Consider the following 17,656-nt stretch of genomic DNA (forward strand, 5'->3'; position numbering starts at 1 on the left):
GTATATTAGATAGTCCACGGCCCCTCACTCCGACACGTGTTTCGCCCTGTTGCTTTATCAAGGAACGCTCCTTGATAAAGCAACAGGGCGAAACACGTGTCGGAGTGAGGGGCCGTGGACTATCTAATATACCACCTATACACTTGGGTAAATATACTGTCTTTAATGCTGCCATTTGTGTCTATATTATTCCTGGATGGGAGCAGCATGTGCTGTAGGTTAGCCACTTAAATTACTGGTAGAATTGTAACATGAACATTTTCATTATTTATCTGCCTAGTTATTCTATGTATTGTAGTGGCCTTTCCCCCCCCCCCCCTTTTTCCTCTCCCTAGCACATAGGCACTTTAAATGTATCAGCTGTGAGCAAAATTTAATGTTGCTATTTTGTGTCTATACTATTCATGGATGGGAGCAGCATATGCTGTAGTCTAGCCACTTAAATTACTGGTAGAATTGCAATACGAACATCTTATTATTTATCTGCGTATTTATTTTATGTATTGTGGTGGCCCTCCCCCCCCCCCCTTTTCCTCTCCCTAGCACATAGGCACTTTAAATGTATCAGCTGTGAGTAAAAATTTTCTCTGAGACCCGTTTTGATCAATATTAGTTACACACATCTAGTATGGGTGGTAAACAAATTTACAACTAAAGAAACCTCCTTGTAATGGTTATATACGGAGGTTCCATAGTGTAATGAATTATGATATCTAGTCCATGACCCTTAGTACAGCTTGTATCAAATTGCACCTTTTCTTGCTGTTTTTTATTGTATATTTTGTATGTTTTTTAATCTATACTATAATAAAAATATTGTTTTTAATTCATCCACATTGTCACTTCTTTTTTTGAACATGGATACATGTTCAAAGTTGGTGTTGATATTGCATTGAAGTGCCACTTTATTAAGGACTAAATGTTGAAAATCCTATAACATTTATTAGTAAAAATATAAAGAGCAGCCATTTACATTTTTTGGTCTGAATCCCCAAAATGGTCCTTTGTAGTTCTAATTTTACTTTTTCTTGTAGGTCAGATTGAAAGTTTTTTTTACTGCCATTATTACATCTTTATTTCGCAGACTATATATAATTGGGTTCATTAAAGGGGTGAACATTGCATATACCACGGCAAACATCTTGTCATAGTCCACCGAGTGCCAGGCTTTGGGACCAGCATAAACAGTAAATGCCGTGATATATATCAGCATCACCACAGTGATATGAGATGAACAGGTGGAAAAAGCCTTAATTCGTCCCGTGTTCGTTTTCATCCGAAGAATAGAATATATAATATTGATGTACATGATTATGATAAATATAAAATTAGACATGGTAGCAAAGCCTATTACACACCTATTAACTTTACTATTAAGGGACGTGTCTATACAGGCCAAGTTCAACAGAGGAGCAAGGTCACAAAAGAAATGATCTATGTCCCGTAGACCACAGAATGGCACTGTTATGGTAAAGCTCAGTGGTAAAGTTGCGGCTATGAAGCCATAAATCCAACAAAGCAGGGCTAGATGTCTACACATTCTATCATTTATGATGCTAGTATATCTCAGAGGCTTACAGATGGCCATATATCGGTCAAAGGACATCACGGCTAACAAGCAACATTCCGTCATGCCAAGTCCATGGAACATGTACAACTGGGCAAAGCACCATCGGAATGACACTCTCTTATCATTGGTTGCAAGAATAGCTAAAAGTTTTGGTGCCGTAGTTGATATGTACCAGATCTCCAGCAAGGATAGGTTGGTGATGAAGAAATACATCGGGGTGTGAAGATGAAGGTGAAGACGAACCATTAAAACAATGATCATGTTACCAGACAGAGTGAGTAAATAGGTTAAGAAAAAAATGAAAAACAAACCAATATGATAATTCTCAGTGTTAGCAAATCCTTGAAGATAAAAGTCATCAAACCAAGTCTGGTTCTTCCTGTTCATCTGAGGAATCAACATTTATAAAAAGTCTCAAGTCTTGGACCTTTTGACTTTTAAATTGAGTAAACTTGTTGGGATATGATAAACCTAAAAGGTGAAGGCATTTGTAGACTTAGTGAAATTTGTAGACCATAAAATTGTGTGTCCTCTTTCTTTAAAATATTGAGCCTTAGACATCTTTACATAATGAAAGATGGCAAGCAGATGTGTTGCAAATCAATTTGAAGATCATTGGTGTCCACTGGTTAGAAGCCTTGAAAACAACTTCCTACTTCCGACAGTCTTGGCTCTTCTTTTGATTGACTGGTCTGGCACGACGTAATTGTTTTGGCATGACGCACATGTGATAACCTTTTTGTTCACTGAGGGATCAGATTATATGCTGCCCATAGAAGTCTATGAAGAGAGAAAGAGGAGCAGGAAAAGAAAGTGGGTGATGGATAGGGAGAAAGTGCTGCTGTTTTCTATTAATTGTCTTAACTCACCCTCGTTATGTATTTACAGCTACATTGATGAGGATAATGACCTCAAAGCGACTACTTTCGAATTAATACTACATAGAGCCAGGAGAGCAGAATATGGGAGACAACAAAGTAGCTAGTCTCCACCCAAAAACTGACCATTAGAGATGGTACCTGCAGATGGGAAACATGATGGAATATACCATATGCAAGTCATATTATGACCTGAAATTGTATTATCCTCATCAACACAGTGTGGACAGATTATTCTTAAAAGTCTTTGCAGACTGTAGCAACGTTTGCTACTCATTGTGCTACTAAAAAATTGGCAAGGATCTAAAAATATTTTTTTTCTATTTTTGTGTGAAATGCTATTAAATAGCTTTCTTACCTATTATAAATTGATATCTGGTAGACTTCAACACATATTCCGTAGTCCAAATAGAGCCACTGACCTGATGGATTTTTTCGAAAGCTTTTATGTCCTGTTTAACCACTCTGGAGACAATTTGCTTCTATCTCAATTTCCGTAATTAATCCCTACTGTCTAGTTAGGAGGATCTTGATTTTGTATAATTTAAAAGACAAAGAGCGTATAGACAAAAATGTGAATGAAGGACACACAGGTGAAATGTCAGAAAATTTTTACCAAATAGGTTATCTATCAATTTAATAGTAAATTATGGAAAAATAGTGAGTTTGGGATGTGTAGTCTTTTATATAACATAAGGGTAGTGTCACGCTTGCCAGGTGTAGCAAGCGTGGTGAGGTGCGTTCACACCTACGTGTGTCTGAAGCACAACAAAAAACATACGAAAATGGGTTCAGCAGGAACACATAAACAACTTGAGAGGAGAGGTGGGCACCTCCTAACCTCATCTGCAACTGTCCCTTCTCTCCTCACCAGTCCTATACAGTCTCCTCAACTGTCGCCGAACAGAAACCTGAGACCCTCAGAAGACCCTATAGCAACCCTGACTAGTGAGGGGCAGGTGGGGTTCACTAGACCTCACTGCTGCACTAACAACACACCAGGGAAGTAAAGACAAACAGAGGGAAAAATAGTAACCGAAAGGATATAGCCTGAGCACAGGAACTTGACTTGCAGAACCTTCCTCAAAGGCGGCCAGGACACAAAAGACTTTTTATATTCATCAGGGATTGCTGGGATACACCACTATTTAAAGCTGAAGGGTGTGACTACTTACTAAGTGCAGCTGATCACGCAGCAATTAACTGCTTAGGAAAATCTCCAATAGCAAAACTGACACTTAACCAGATCAGTGCCAAAATAAATGAAACCCATTTAAATGAAAAGAGCCAAATGGGAGGCTCCAGTCCAAAGGCTGTCATTGGTCTCAACAAGCAGAGAGATGATTGTGACAGGTAGACCCTATAGATGCTGTGATTTTACTGGAGAAAGGAGGACAAGACTTAAATTAAACTTTCACTCGATTCTAGCTGGCCAAACCATGGGCAGCACTAATCAGAGCCTGGCTGAACGATTGCAGCCAGTTATAATTAGGAAGGGGAGGCTCAACACATGGTATGCTACTCACTCATGCATAATATCCATGGTGGGTGCCGTCAATGCTGGTGTGGCTCAGCATATTTAGACAATGAAAAAAAAACATCTCAGCACTTTAAATCCAGGGTAGATAATAAAAAAGAGAACTTTAATCCAAAAGAATATTAAAAACAGAAAACCTCGCAGGAACCGATGCGTTTATGGGGTACATAGTTGTCTTTAGTCAAAAGTATCATTTTTTTAAACTTTTAACATATTTTAGGATTAAATTTCACTTTTTTTTATCCTCTACCCTGTTTCTCTGTATCTATCTACTTCGTTTGTGCAAAACTTTGGGAAAACAGCACAATAGGGTCTTACCCAAATAAAGAAAGTGAATAAGAGAGTCAATCATTTACACTTCAAAACATGTGATGACACATTTTCTTTGCATTTGAGCCCCCAAAAAATATTTTCATATTTTTCATTTTAAAATGAACAAAACAGGAAAATAGGCCAATGCAAAAGTTTTGGCATCCTGCATATTTTGTAACTAGTAGCACCACCTTTGGCAAGTATCACAGCTTGTAAACACTTTTTGAATTGGCCAGGAGTCTTTCATTTCTTGTTTGAGGGATTTTCATCCATTCTTTCTTGGAGATGACTTCCAGTTTTGTGAGATTCCTGGCTCGTCTTTCATGCACTGCTCTTCCTTTCAGACATCTTCCAGTTCTGTGAGATTCCTGGCTCGTCTTGCATGCACTGCTCTTTTGAGGTCTAGCCACTGATTTTTAATAATGTTCAGATCACGGAACAGTGAGGGTCATTGTAAAACCTTCATCTTGTGTCTTTTGAGCTTATCTATTGTGGACTTTGAAGTGTGTTTAGAATCATTATTCATTTGTAGAAGCCATCCCATTTTCAGCTTTATTTTTTTGTGTGTTATGTTTGCATCTAGAATTTGATGAGATTTGATTCAATCCATTCTTCCCTCTACCCGTGAAATGTTCCCCCTACCATTGGTTGCATCAAAACCCCAAAGCATGATTGATCCACCCCCATGCTTAATGGTTGGCGAGATATTCTTTTCCTGAAATTCTGGAATCTTTTTTCTCCACACATATGTGACGAATTGGCGCCGCCATAGCCGCAAGCAGCCTGCTGTGGTTCCTGTTGTGCCCAGGTGCTGGCTGCCATTTTTTGCTGTGCCTCGGGTCGTCCAGCTTCCTGCTTCCTCCTCCATGTCTAAGTGTGGAGAGGCGGCTAGTGCACATGCACGCGCCGATTTACCCCAGTCAGAGCCTAGTGAGCATGCTCAGCCCAGCCTGATAGTGCCATTTCTGAGGCTAAGTTCTCAGTTCAGGCTACTGAGCATACTCCTACACTTAGTGCGAAAAGCCTCTTTGCGCAGGTACTTGGACACCGTGCCATGTCTAAGCCCTGTGTTGTGCCTACTGAGCCTGCTCAGGCAGATAGTCTGATTTCTGAGACTGTTGTTCAGGCTACTGAGAATGCTCAGGCACTTAGTGCATCAGAGGCTAGGTCCGGGAAGGACCTCACTGGGCATGTCTGTGAGGCACGCATCAGGTGTCCTGATGATGTGGCCGGACTGGCTCGCAGGGGCCCGCCCCTATGACTTGGCATCTCATCATTTATCAGATGATGACTGGTGAGGTGTTTGGGGTGGGGCTGCCATGAGGTCATCAGTGACGTGGCAGTTCCGGATAGGCCGCTGGTGATGTCACTGATGACATGGCACTCTGCTATTGGCTCCTGGAGGTGCCATTGTGGTCCACCCTGGGGTTGGGGTAATAAAAGGGGCTGGAGACAACATGGAGGTGCACGGTCTTCTCATATGCTTGTTGTGAGCACACCTCCATGTATAGAGCCCATTGCGGCTACAGCCTGTTAGATTGAAAGCAGTAAGTTAGGCATAGGCATCTGGTGCCAGCCATGTCAAGACACCCGTAGCTGGGCATGATAGAGTCAGGCACCACGCTTCCATCCTACTGTACAGTCCTGCTAGTACAGCCTAGTGGAGTTAACTGGGCTGCGGCTGCTGTGACACGTTTCCTCTGTGAATCAGCTTCCCAGTCAACGCTACCATCTGGCCTGACGTGTCCTGTACACATGTGGCAAGTTGAAAGCCTCGGTGTCCAGAAATGCTAATCGGGGGACCTCTCAACCTGATGTGTCTTACACACTTGGACGAGAGGGCGCTTCACGGCGCTCTTCCGGTGAATGCTACCTTGGCACCACCTGGCCTGATGTGTTCCCTGCAAACGTGGTAGGTGTAGCACCACAGGTACACCAAAACGCTAACTGGGTTGGCATCCAGTCTGATGTGTCCCTACCCACGTGACCGGTTCCCAGGCCTCCAGTGTTATTTCAGAGCCACCCAGCTCTGTATTCACCGACTAACCTTTGGTTTGCCAGCAGCTCCTTTTCCATCTAGGAGCACGGTGGACCCTTACTGGCGATTGGGAATACACCACCTTAACCTAATCCACCAGTCCCCCCGTAACACATACCTTTGATCATTGTGGCAAAATAATTATATTTTAACCTAATCAGTCTATAGGACTTGTTTCCAAAATGCATCATTAGATGTTTAGATGTTCTTTGGCTGAGTTCTGATGCTGAATTTTATAGTGATGACGCAGGAGAGGTTTTCTCTCATAACTGTTCCATGAAGGCCATATTTATGCGGGTGTCTTTGAACAGTAGAACAATGTACCACAGCTCCAGAGTCCAGATTCCAGAGTCCAGATTCCAGCCACCTGGAATTATTGCATTTATTAGATTCGACAATCCTGCCGCTTTACCCCACTCTTCGCGATTGCCCTGGTGCAGTGGCAATGGGGGTAAGGAAGGGGCAATGGCAGCCCACAGCAGCCACTAAGTCCTGGATTAGTGTATTAACCGGAGGAAAAGAGTTATTTGTGTTTACATATATTTTATTTATTCAATGCATAAAGAGAGGCTAGCACACACATAAAAATAACGCGATGACATAAATAACTTAGGGAAATATGAGTCTGGAAAAATTGATGACATAAGTAAGATTATGATACAAACAAATTCATTAAAGTGGATATATATCTAATACATAAAGCTGAGTGTATGTATGTATGTATGTATGGAAGTGTGTATGTCCGCTAAAGGAATCCGCACCATCGCATTTACAAACACAAAATTTTGCACAGACACACCATGTGACTCAGGGAACGTCATAGACTATGTTTTGACGTTAAAATTTAACCCCACGCTTTACAGTTACTCTCCAAAAATCCTGCCTTCATTTAAGTGAATGGAGCTGCGAGCTATAGGTTATTAATAGCAGTTGTGATTGGTTGCTTTAGGAACAAAGTAAATTGTTAGTATAAGAAGCTTATGTGTGAGGTAATAAGATGTCAGTGGGGAGATGGATAGAAAGACAGACAGAGAAAGAGACAGAAAGATAGAGACAGAGACAGACAGGGAAAGAGACAGGCAGACAGGGAAAGAGACAGAGAGACAGACAGAGACAGACAGGGAAAGATTCAGAGACAAGTAAAGAGACGGAGAAATAGACAGACGGGGAAAGAGACAGATGGGGAAAGAGACAGAGACAAGGAAAGAGACAGACGTGGAACGAGACAGACGTGAAACGAGACAGATGTGGAATGAGATAGACGGGGAAAGAGACAGACAGAGAGACACAGACAGACACAGACAGACACAGAGATAGACAGACACAGAGAGAGATAGAGAGACAGACAGAGAACTGATACAAATAGACAGACACAGAGACAGACATCGGAGACCGAGAGACAGATGCTATCCCGGGCAAAGTCCGGATACTACAGCTAGTATATACTGTATATATATATATATATATATATATATATATATATATACCACCAGGCAAACATATCATGTGACATGCAGATAAAGCTTGTTTCAAAAAGGGGTACCTATATATAAGAGGGGTAACCAATATGAAATTTGTATCCTATGTCCTTTTTATAATCCCCCTATAAAGTGCCCAATGCAAGAGAAGTCACAAGCAGTCACTAGAAAATGGATGCCTATATTACAAGAATGCCTGGTGAACATTAGTTGCAAGCAATCAATTGCCATACATGTATTATAATACATACCCAGTAAAGTGCCAAATGCGTCTATAGTGACCAGTGTTGATGTCCCATAGGAGAGAGGCTCCCCTAGCACCTGCCAACATACATTTCGCTAGGGAAATAAGTGTTCCCAGAGGCCACATGTGAAGTCTGGCCATATCTAAGTCCTGGATTAGTAATGGCAGCATCTATCAAACCCTATCACTAATTTGTAAGGGAAAGTAAATAAACACAGACACCAAAAAAAATCTTTTATTTGGAATAAATTACAAAAACCACTCTCTTTTACCACTTTATTAACCCCAACACACCCCTGCAGGTCCGATGTAATCCACAGTTGGCCCCACTATGATTCCAGCTGTGCTACATATCTGTCACAGCGAGCGGCCATAGAGGATGACCAGTCGCTGTGTGCTCCATTTAGAGATGAATGAGCCAACATAAGCGATGACTGATTGCAGTCAGACACGATCACACAGGCTGGGGGCATGTCTGACTGCAATCAATCACAAAGACCAGGCCGTCCAGTGAGCAGGGAAAGTAGTGCTGAGTGCATATGGACGAGCAATGATGAGAGGAGGCTGCAGGAGCAGCATACAGCTGTGCGAGATCAGTTTACAGATGCAACAAAGCCTCGGTAAGTATAATGCGCTCGCTTCATTCTCATTTTCTTTATTTTTCCTTTATTTCTTTTTTTACTTCTCAAGTGCCGGATCAGGATCAAACAGCCAGAATCCTGGGCTCGGGAAACTTTGAAAACTCGCGGATCCAGACTTTTACAGTCCGGGTCCGCCCAGCTCTATTCATGATAGATTCACAAATATTTCTTCTTTTTATATTTTATTATGATCATAAAATATAGGAAAATCCCCAGATATTAAATTCCCTATTAAAAAAAAAAATAATAATTACTAATATCTCAGAGGAATATGCAAAGACCTATATATTTCAGTCGTTAACAAAACCTGAAAAACAAGAAGATCATTTCACCTTGTGATCATTACAACTTGATCCTTGTAGCTAAACCTTTACATTGAATACATGTTTATAATTTTGGTGTATGTTTCACATTCATCAGATTACTTGCATTTTCAATGTAATTTCTCAGGTAAGATAGCAATAATGTTCCCTTAACCAAAAATTCCATATTTTAGTTTAGAAAATGCAGCATTAGTTAGTTACATAAGTTGAATGGGACACTATATAATTTAAAATACAGTAGACCAACAATATTTTGCTTCTGCCTCTCGAAAGCTTTAGTAGTCTTCACAATGTACAAACGTATTGGCCTACCAACCCTCAGCAGCCAGAACAATGAGTTTTTTTCCCATATATTGTTAAATACCTATTTTCTTTCCAAAACAGCCTTTATCACCCACAAAGGTCTTAATGATAGTACCAGGAGTTTCTTAAGGCCCCCATACAGATTAGACTGAGCTCAACCCTCTGACAATGATGGGCTAGACAAATGGTCTAATGTGTGTGGTGGCGTCGGTCGACTGATGGCTTATCGGATAATTGGACTTGTCCAATTTTTCACTGCTGGTCGCATTGTTCTCCTTCAGATTCATGTTAGTTGTTGACATTCTCATAGAGAACATCGGAGCGATCAGCCAAGCAAGCGCTCATGTGCATGGGATTGTTTACGGAGATTACTACCAGCCATATGATCGGCCATAGGATCGTTCGGTAAACAGCCATCTAATGCGCATGGCCAGCTCTCAAGTTGCCCATTTTCAAGATCTAAATGTTTAATTGCTGCCTAACATATCTCACCCCTTGTCGACTGCCATTTTCATGAGATAGTCAATGTTCTTTTCATTTCTGTCAGTAGTTCTAATTTATGAATTATTTAAAAAACAAACAAAAAAAAAACAACAACCTTTGTTAATCTATTATATAAAGCTGAGTGTATATGTGTGTGTGTGTGTGTGTGAGTGTATGTCCACTAAAGGAATCCGCACCGTCGCATTTACAATCACAAAATTTTCCACAGACACCCCTTGTGACTCAAGGAACGTCATAGACTAGGAAAATTTAATCCTGCACTTTACAGTTACTCTCCAAAAATCCTGCCTCCATTAAAGTCAATGGAGCTGCGAGCTAAAGATTATTAATAATAGCTGTGATTGGTTGCTATGGGAACAAAGGTCATTATTAGTATAAGAAACTTATGTGTGAGGTAATAAGATGTCAGTGAGGAGACGGCTAGAGAGAAACAGAAAGAGACAGACAGGGAAAGAGACAGACGGGTAAAGAGACAGACGTGGAAAGAGACAGACGGGTAAAGAGACAGACGTGGAAAGAGACAGACGGGGAAAGAGACAGATAAACAGATGGACAAAGACAGATGGGGAAAGAGACAGAGACAGACAGACAGACAGAGATAGACAGACAGAGACAATGGGGAGATAAGGTATGCACACCAGTGACTATGTAAGGGGAATACATGAAATAGCATAAATTGCTGTGTGAATACTGACTTGAAAAATCCAATAGCTATATGTAAGAATGAAATGTGAAAAATGGAATCTGCATTACTGCCATGAACATATGAATCAAGAGAAATTTAGCTACTGAATTGATCAATGCAATAGAGCCCCAACACTACGCCAAAGTATTTCTCTACGTTGGGGTCCCAAGCTTGTGTGTGTCCTCTCATGCAGTTAAAAAACCTACCGTGTATGTGAAGCTGAGACCCAGGCTATTTATGCGTATGATATGGATTGGCAATAGGTGTGGTTGGGGAGGGTTCACAAACGAAAAACTACTAACAATAAGGAATAATGTTTGGAACACCATTCTAAGTCTGAACTGGGTGCAAAAACCTAAAAAAACATCACTATGGGGAGATAAGGTATGCACACCAGTGACTATGTAAGGGGAATACATGAAATAGCAGAAACTGCTGTGTGAATACTGACTTGAAAAATCCAATAGCTATATGTAAGAGTGAAAATGTGAAAAATGGAATCTGCATTACTGCCATGAACATATGTTCAGACTTAGAATGGTGTTCCAAACATGATTCCTTATTGTTAGTAGTCTTTCGTTCGTGAACCCTCCCCAACCACACCTATTGCCAATCCATATCATACGCATAAATAGCCTGGGTCTCAGCTTCCCATACACGGTAAGTTTTTTAACTGCATGAGAGGACACACACAAGCTAGGGACCCCAACGTAGAGAAATACTTTGGCGTAGTGTTGGGGCTCTGTTGCATTGATCAATTCAGTAGCTAAATTTCTCTTGATTCATATGTTCATGGCAGTAATGCAGATTCCATTTTTCACATTTTCACTCTTACATATAGCTATTGGATTTTTCAAGTCAGTATTCACACAGCAGTTTCTGCTATTACATGTATTCCCCTTACATAGTCACTGGTGTTGCATACCTTATCTCCCCATAGTGATGTTTTTTTAGGTTTTTGCACCCAGTTCAGACATAGAATGGTGTTCCAAACATTATTCCTTATAGACAGACAGAGACAGACAGAAACAGACAGACAGAGACAGAAAGAGACAGACAGAAAGAGAGAGACAGAGACAGACACACAGAGACTGGGAGAGAGACAGAGAGACAGTTACTATCCCTGGCAACGCCCGGGTACTACAGCTAGTTGATAATAAAGGTCAATTTTAAGTCTGTTGACATTGACTTTGACAGAGGATACCTTCTTGAACTAGATTGACTGGTAAAGCAACATTATGTTAGTTTCCAGCTTATCAATATGTATGAAGACCTGTCCATTGATAATGATGATAAATATGGGATAGTTCCAGTTTTCACTTTTCTGGTTGGTATAATGCCGACAGTGCAAATTGGTACACCATTTCCTTAGGCTATAAAGGGTGAACCATCGAAAAAAACTCCATAATAGTTTTCATTAATTCCTAGAGAACCTAAAGTACTGATCTACAGGTTCCACAGGATACCCAAACCTTCAAGTGATATATTGGTCAAGTAATCATCTAAAAAAAACCAAAGAACTCTGACTAGCTTTCTATTGCTTGTAGACAAACTAGTCCGCTCTGAACCACAATCAGAGTTCATGTTAGCCATTTACATTTATTTTGCCATGACTGTATAGAGAAAATGAGGGAATTCGGAACCCTGGTTTAAAAAGTGGCACTAATGAAATATCTGATAAATCTAATAAACAATTAACTCTGAAAATCTGTGTATCCTGGATCATATACAAATGATCAAAATTAAAGATCCAAGAGAAAACAATAAGATGTGTTATGCCTACTGTAGGACCTGCTGAGATAGCACAAGTGATTGAAGTCTGATTATTGCCCCTTTCAGACCCTCATCTACCACGACAAATTCGTTTTCCTAGTGTTTTTTCTTATACTTTTCATTTAAGAATCGATTTTATTCTTCTATAACCAGTGTAATCTTTTATAAGAACATGGAAGTATATAATGAAACATATATACTAAATGAATTCATCCTTATGGGAATCACCAACCAGCCATGGCTCCAGAAATTCCTCTTTGCCTTTGTCTTCTTTTTCTACCTTTTGGACATTTTTGGCAATCTAACCATAGTTTTATTAGCAATCAAGGATCCTACTCTACAGTCACCAATGTATTTCCTGCTTGGCAACCTTTCCTTTTTGGATTTGCTATTTTCTTCAGTGACCGTTCCAAAGATGATGTTTGGGTTTCTCATGGAGAACAACATTTCAGTCAAAGGCTGTATCACCCAAATGTATTTCTTCCATTTTTTGGGATGCACAGAAGGTGTCCTCCTGGCTTCCATGGGTTATGACCGATATGTTGCGATTTGCCACCCACTACGATATGTAAGCATTATGGGGAGGTCTACTTGTATCTTGTTGGTGTTAACATCTTTTGTAACAGGTGCTACGACTTCATTAATTCATGCTATTATGACATCCCAGCTACCATTTTGTAATATTAAAAGAATTAAACATTTTTTCTGTGATGTGAAACCTGTAATAAAGTTGGCATGTAAAGACATCAATGTGAACGAGGTCACCTTGGCCACGGTTAGTGGATTTCTGAGCACAGGCACTTTTTCTTTGACCATTCTCTCCTATATTTATATCATTATTCACATTCTAAAGATAAAAACGTCCAAAGGAAGGTCCAAGATATTCTCGACATGTTCTTCACACTTGACCATTGTCATCTTGTTTTATGGGACAACAATGTGCACTTACCTTGGACCTTCTTCCGAGAATTCACTGGAAAAAGACAGGATTGCCGCCATATTGTTTACAGTTTTTACTCCGACATTGAACCCGATCATTTACACATTAAGAAATAAAGAAGTTAAGAAAGCAGTAAGAAAACTTATACAAAGGTCATTGCATTTTTAGAATAGCTTCATATTATTTTCAAAGTAGATGGGTAAGCCATCAATGTGCCATATTGAGCTGTAACTGGAGAATTTTCTACATGATCCTATACTTTCAGGCTTTTCAGAATTGTAAAGTTCTGTTTTTAACTACCTCATCATCAAACAAAATATAGCAAGCATTAAAGAGGTTCTTCAATCGATACAACCCCTGTGAATATATGGTTTATTTGAGCCTATGGACCATAAATCACGGAGTCTCCCACTCAAGACTCTACTCTATTATCCAGAGGGGAAAGATGCTGCAAACAGAGGCTCTCTCTTCGGAGATATCAGGGTGTGGGACATTTCAGGCTCAGTTCAAACGTTTTGGAGTGATCAATTAATTTTTTTGTAGGTTGCCTATTATTTCCAAAGGGGTTGTACAGCTAGAACATCCCATTAATATCAGTAGCTCTTGACATTTTTTTCATGTTGTATTTTTTTTTTTTTTAAATAGTGAAATTCTGTATTTATTGAGGGAATAAATTGACTAATCAAGTCAAGTCTAAGCAAGCAAAATAAAACATGAGACTCTTGTGAGTAGAGCACAACATATTACAGGCCTTCTTTCCTTTTTTTAAAGTTCTGCTTTCAAAAACTAAATGGTTATTCCACTTTCCTTGATGCAAAACAGTCACTGATCTCGGGGAGATCAGCCAGAGAAAACACTGCCGGCAGCCAACGAGGGCGCTCAATACAGTGAAATCGTAGGCGCAACAAGAGTGATTGTTTTGTATTGTTGGTCTACTAGGCATTGCTCCCACCTGGCCAGAATCCTACTCCACACTGATGAGGGGCAATACCCTGAAACAACTGTCTGTGGATGGATGCCTGTCCTTGGTATTTCCCTTGTCATATCTTTAAACTTGTCAAAGAGTTGGATATTGACTAAAAGGACCACTTCATATGGTGGTTATGGTGGTTTCCTAAAAAGAGCCACTCCTTGGCTAGGTCCTTCCTGGAGAGATATCTGGCTAGTTTCTGTGTCGAGACTCCTAACAGAGGCTCCATGGACTTTTTTGATTTGCACATTTCCTTGATGGGCAGAGCTGGATAGAACTTTTTAAAACAAGTAATATTCCAGTTTTATGGTTGATTAATATTCATTCCCTTTCTCTTGACAATTCATTGACTAGAGAGCTTGCCACCTGTAAATAATGTTTGAAAATGCATGAGAGTGACTTTCCTCTGTTGCAGGTTTTAGTAACAATGTTTGAGTCTGAGTCTCACTTTATCTTGTGGGACTCTGTTTATTAAATGGATTCCCTTTACTTTGAGGAGGAGAGGGTTAATGTCAGTTTTCCTTCCAGCAGCTCCAGACTCCTACTCAGGTGATTACGGTTGAGACGACCCCCAGGTCCTATAAATACCTTCAACTTCCACCAGATAGGGCCGGTCATTTTCATCATTTGGAGGCTTGGCCAGGAGGAAAAAGGAGCTGGTTTATCCTCTCTCGGTGACTTGCATTGTTGGCTGCAGCATTTGTGCTTGCTGCAGCACTTCTACGTGTGTTGAATGGTGAGATTGTGACCCTGTAGTCGGTTGTCTGTCCCCCTTTTCTGTTTTTTCCCCTTGTGCACTTTTAGTGGCTCCTTATGTGTGGTTGCCGTGTGTACTATTGGTTGTTGTAGTTGTTACCCCGGTTTGTCTTTATTTGTTGGTGGTGTGGTTGGATTTTGTTCTTGCCCCTTCCTATCTGGAGGAGGGGTCTTATCAGGGACAAGGACAGGAGATAGGGGCAATGTTGGAGGCCTGGACCTCCCTACCTTTAAGGGTACCTCCGTGTGTTAGGGTGAGCCCTAGGGCCTGTATAGGCTTCCCTTTGTTTCCCCTAGCAACCCGTGATAAATAATAATGGTTAATTAAAGGTGTGAGGAAAAAGAAGAAAAATTCAGTTCACCTGTCATCCAAAACTTCAGCATCTAGGTGGTGCTGGCCAGTCCCAGCCAGCAAAGCAGGAGTGAAGGAAGGCAAAGGTGTGGACCCAGCACCAGTATTCAGAACGGATATATATATAAAAAAATCCTTTATTTTTACAAGTTAAAAATATTTATCATGCTGAAACAGTAGTATGGAAAACATTCAGGTGACCTTAACGCGTTTCGGACTAAAAATGAAAAGAAAAAAGAGTCCTTAATCATCTGTTTCTTTTTTTATGGGACTGCCGAGTACAACATTCTGCTAGTCCCATAAAAGAGGCCACTCATTTGCACCTACAATCCAATCAGCTTTGTCCTTGGGGTTCTAAAACACCAATGTTCAAATGGATGGGGTCCCAAGTGTAAGAGCCCCCCAAAAAGTTTTTTTTGAGCAACCCTTTAAAAACGTTTGCTAATAAAACTTCTAAGCGCTGTTTATAGTCTGTCTGCAATCATCTATAATATAACATATATATATATATATTTATATATATATATATATATATATACATCTATAATATTCCTCTAAAGAGGACCTGGCACTAGGCCAGCTTTTGCTCTTATTTTAATACTGATGGTCTCCTGAGTATTTATTTTTTTAAATTTGCCATATTTTTCCAGTGATATCGGCTTATTTATTTAGTGCATCCAATATGGTAATTATACGGTCTTTACCAAGAGGCTTTGGTTACAGTGTAATATTGCAGAGTAATCTAAGGACACACCCCAGAGGAGCCACACCCTGTTAGTAAAGAATTTAAAAATTAGCAGTTAATAAAAAAGGACCATATCTCTGGAAACATATGGTGGATTACGACACACAATTGAAAAAAATGGAATGCTTAGCCCTAACAAAAATGTTAACTTCAGTGTAAAATTCCATTACTTAATTTGCCATAATTTCTATGTTGTTCAAATATTGTATTGAGGTGCTCAGCACTCTCTTAGAATGGCCAAGCATTTCTGTTCAATTTCCCACCAACTTGTTTTGCATCTATTATACCTATAATCAATATAGTTAAGAAATTAAGGCTATGTGCCCACACTGCAGAAAATGCGCAGAATTTGCCGCGTTTTTTTCACGAAAATTCCGCGGATTTTTCAAAAATCTGCAGCACAGCTACTCCCCAGCCATTTATATGGCATTTGGGAACTGCTGTGCCCACGCTGTGTTTTTTTCCGCAGCGGAAATAATGTGGATTTCCCTGCGGAAAAATCAGCAGCATGGGAATTATTCCTGCGGACTTCTCCGCAGGGTCCCATACTTACCTGCCTTGATAGAAGACAACGATGTCACTTTCTCCGTCCGGTGCACAGGAGCGCGGTCGATCCAGGTACAGGAAGGAAGAGGTGGGCGGGGCCTGCACAAGCTCCAGTCATGTGACAGCCGGATCTAGTGCAGGCCCGCCCACCTTCTCCAGCACAGTGCACCAGACGCTGACAGAGTGACTCGGCCGCTGGAAAGCAAGGTGCTGCGTGATGGAGGTAAGTAATATGAACGCCCCGAACACTGCAGCACTTGTTCTGCATTGAGGATGCAGTGCCGAAGCCATGGTACTGTAGCTTCAATGCAGAATGCCCGCACCATATCCGCAGGACATTCTGCAATACATCCGCAGCATGGAAACAGACAGAAGTTTTGCTGCAGTTTTCTGGGAGCACCTGCGGAATGTCCTGCAGATATAACCGCAGAACACTGTCCCCATGGGCACATAGCCTCAGGAGCAAATTCACTTATTCCAAGCAATGTCCAGGCTGGCTTTCTCAATACAGTACTACACAAATTCACTTGAACAATGCTAGTACCCTACAAAACACAAATAAGTATAACCTTAGGGCTACTTGCCAGCTGGCAATTTTACACATAACACAGGTCATACAGCCAAAGATTTCAGCACAATCTAAGTGAATGGGAACTTATTGTTGCCCCAATGGTTCCATGACTTTGACAAGCAATTTTCAACAATCTTGCTTGTTGTGGCTCTATAGGGGATTGCAATAAGACCGCATTCACCTCCATTACGCTGTCACACAACAGCGACATAGTGATCTTTGATCACACAACCAGTCAGGTGGCCATAATCACCGGTTAGCCCCAGCCTAGACAGAAGGACATAAGTTCAATATACTCAACTGATTCAATTATAAACTGTGAGTTGCACTTTCAGTCGCATTCGTTATGAATTGGGGCTATACACTCATAAAGGCCAGTTTGCTATAGTTAACGAACATTAATACAAAGCATTAGACATTCATAGACCTCCTCAAGCATGGTCAGTTTTATGGCATTTAGAAGATCATTGAATAACACCAATGAGGTCAT

General features: G+C 40.6%; 2 protein-coding genes across 2 annotated transcripts; one reads left to right on the forward strand and one right to left on the reverse strand.

Annotated features, from left to right (window-relative positions):
- Nucleotides 1-1,018: 1,018 nt before the first annotated feature.
- LOC142257624 (olfactory receptor 6N2-like) lies at nucleotides 1,019-1,972 on the reverse strand. The gene has a single exon (XM_075329762.1). The coding sequence runs from the start codon at nucleotides 1,970-1,972 to the stop codon at nucleotides 1,019-1,021; it is 954 nt and encodes a 317-aa protein (XP_075185877.1).
- Nucleotides 1,973-12,458: 10,486 nt separating this feature from the next.
- On the forward strand, nucleotides 12,459-13,394 carry LOC142257626 (olfactory receptor 12D1-like). The gene has a single exon (XM_075329763.1). It carries the CDS (start codon nucleotides 12,459-12,461, stop codon nucleotides 13,392-13,394), a length of 936 nt encoding a protein of 311 aa, XP_075185878.1.
- Nucleotides 13,395-17,656: the final 4,262 nt, after the last annotated feature.

This window comes from Anomaloglossus baeobatrachus, chromosome 12 (assembly GCF_048569485.1).
Source record: "Anomaloglossus baeobatrachus isolate aAnoBae1 chromosome 12, aAnoBae1.hap1, whole genome shotgun sequence".
NCBI lineage: Eukaryota > Metazoa > Chordata > Amphibia > Anura > Aromobatidae > Anomaloglossus > Anomaloglossus baeobatrachus.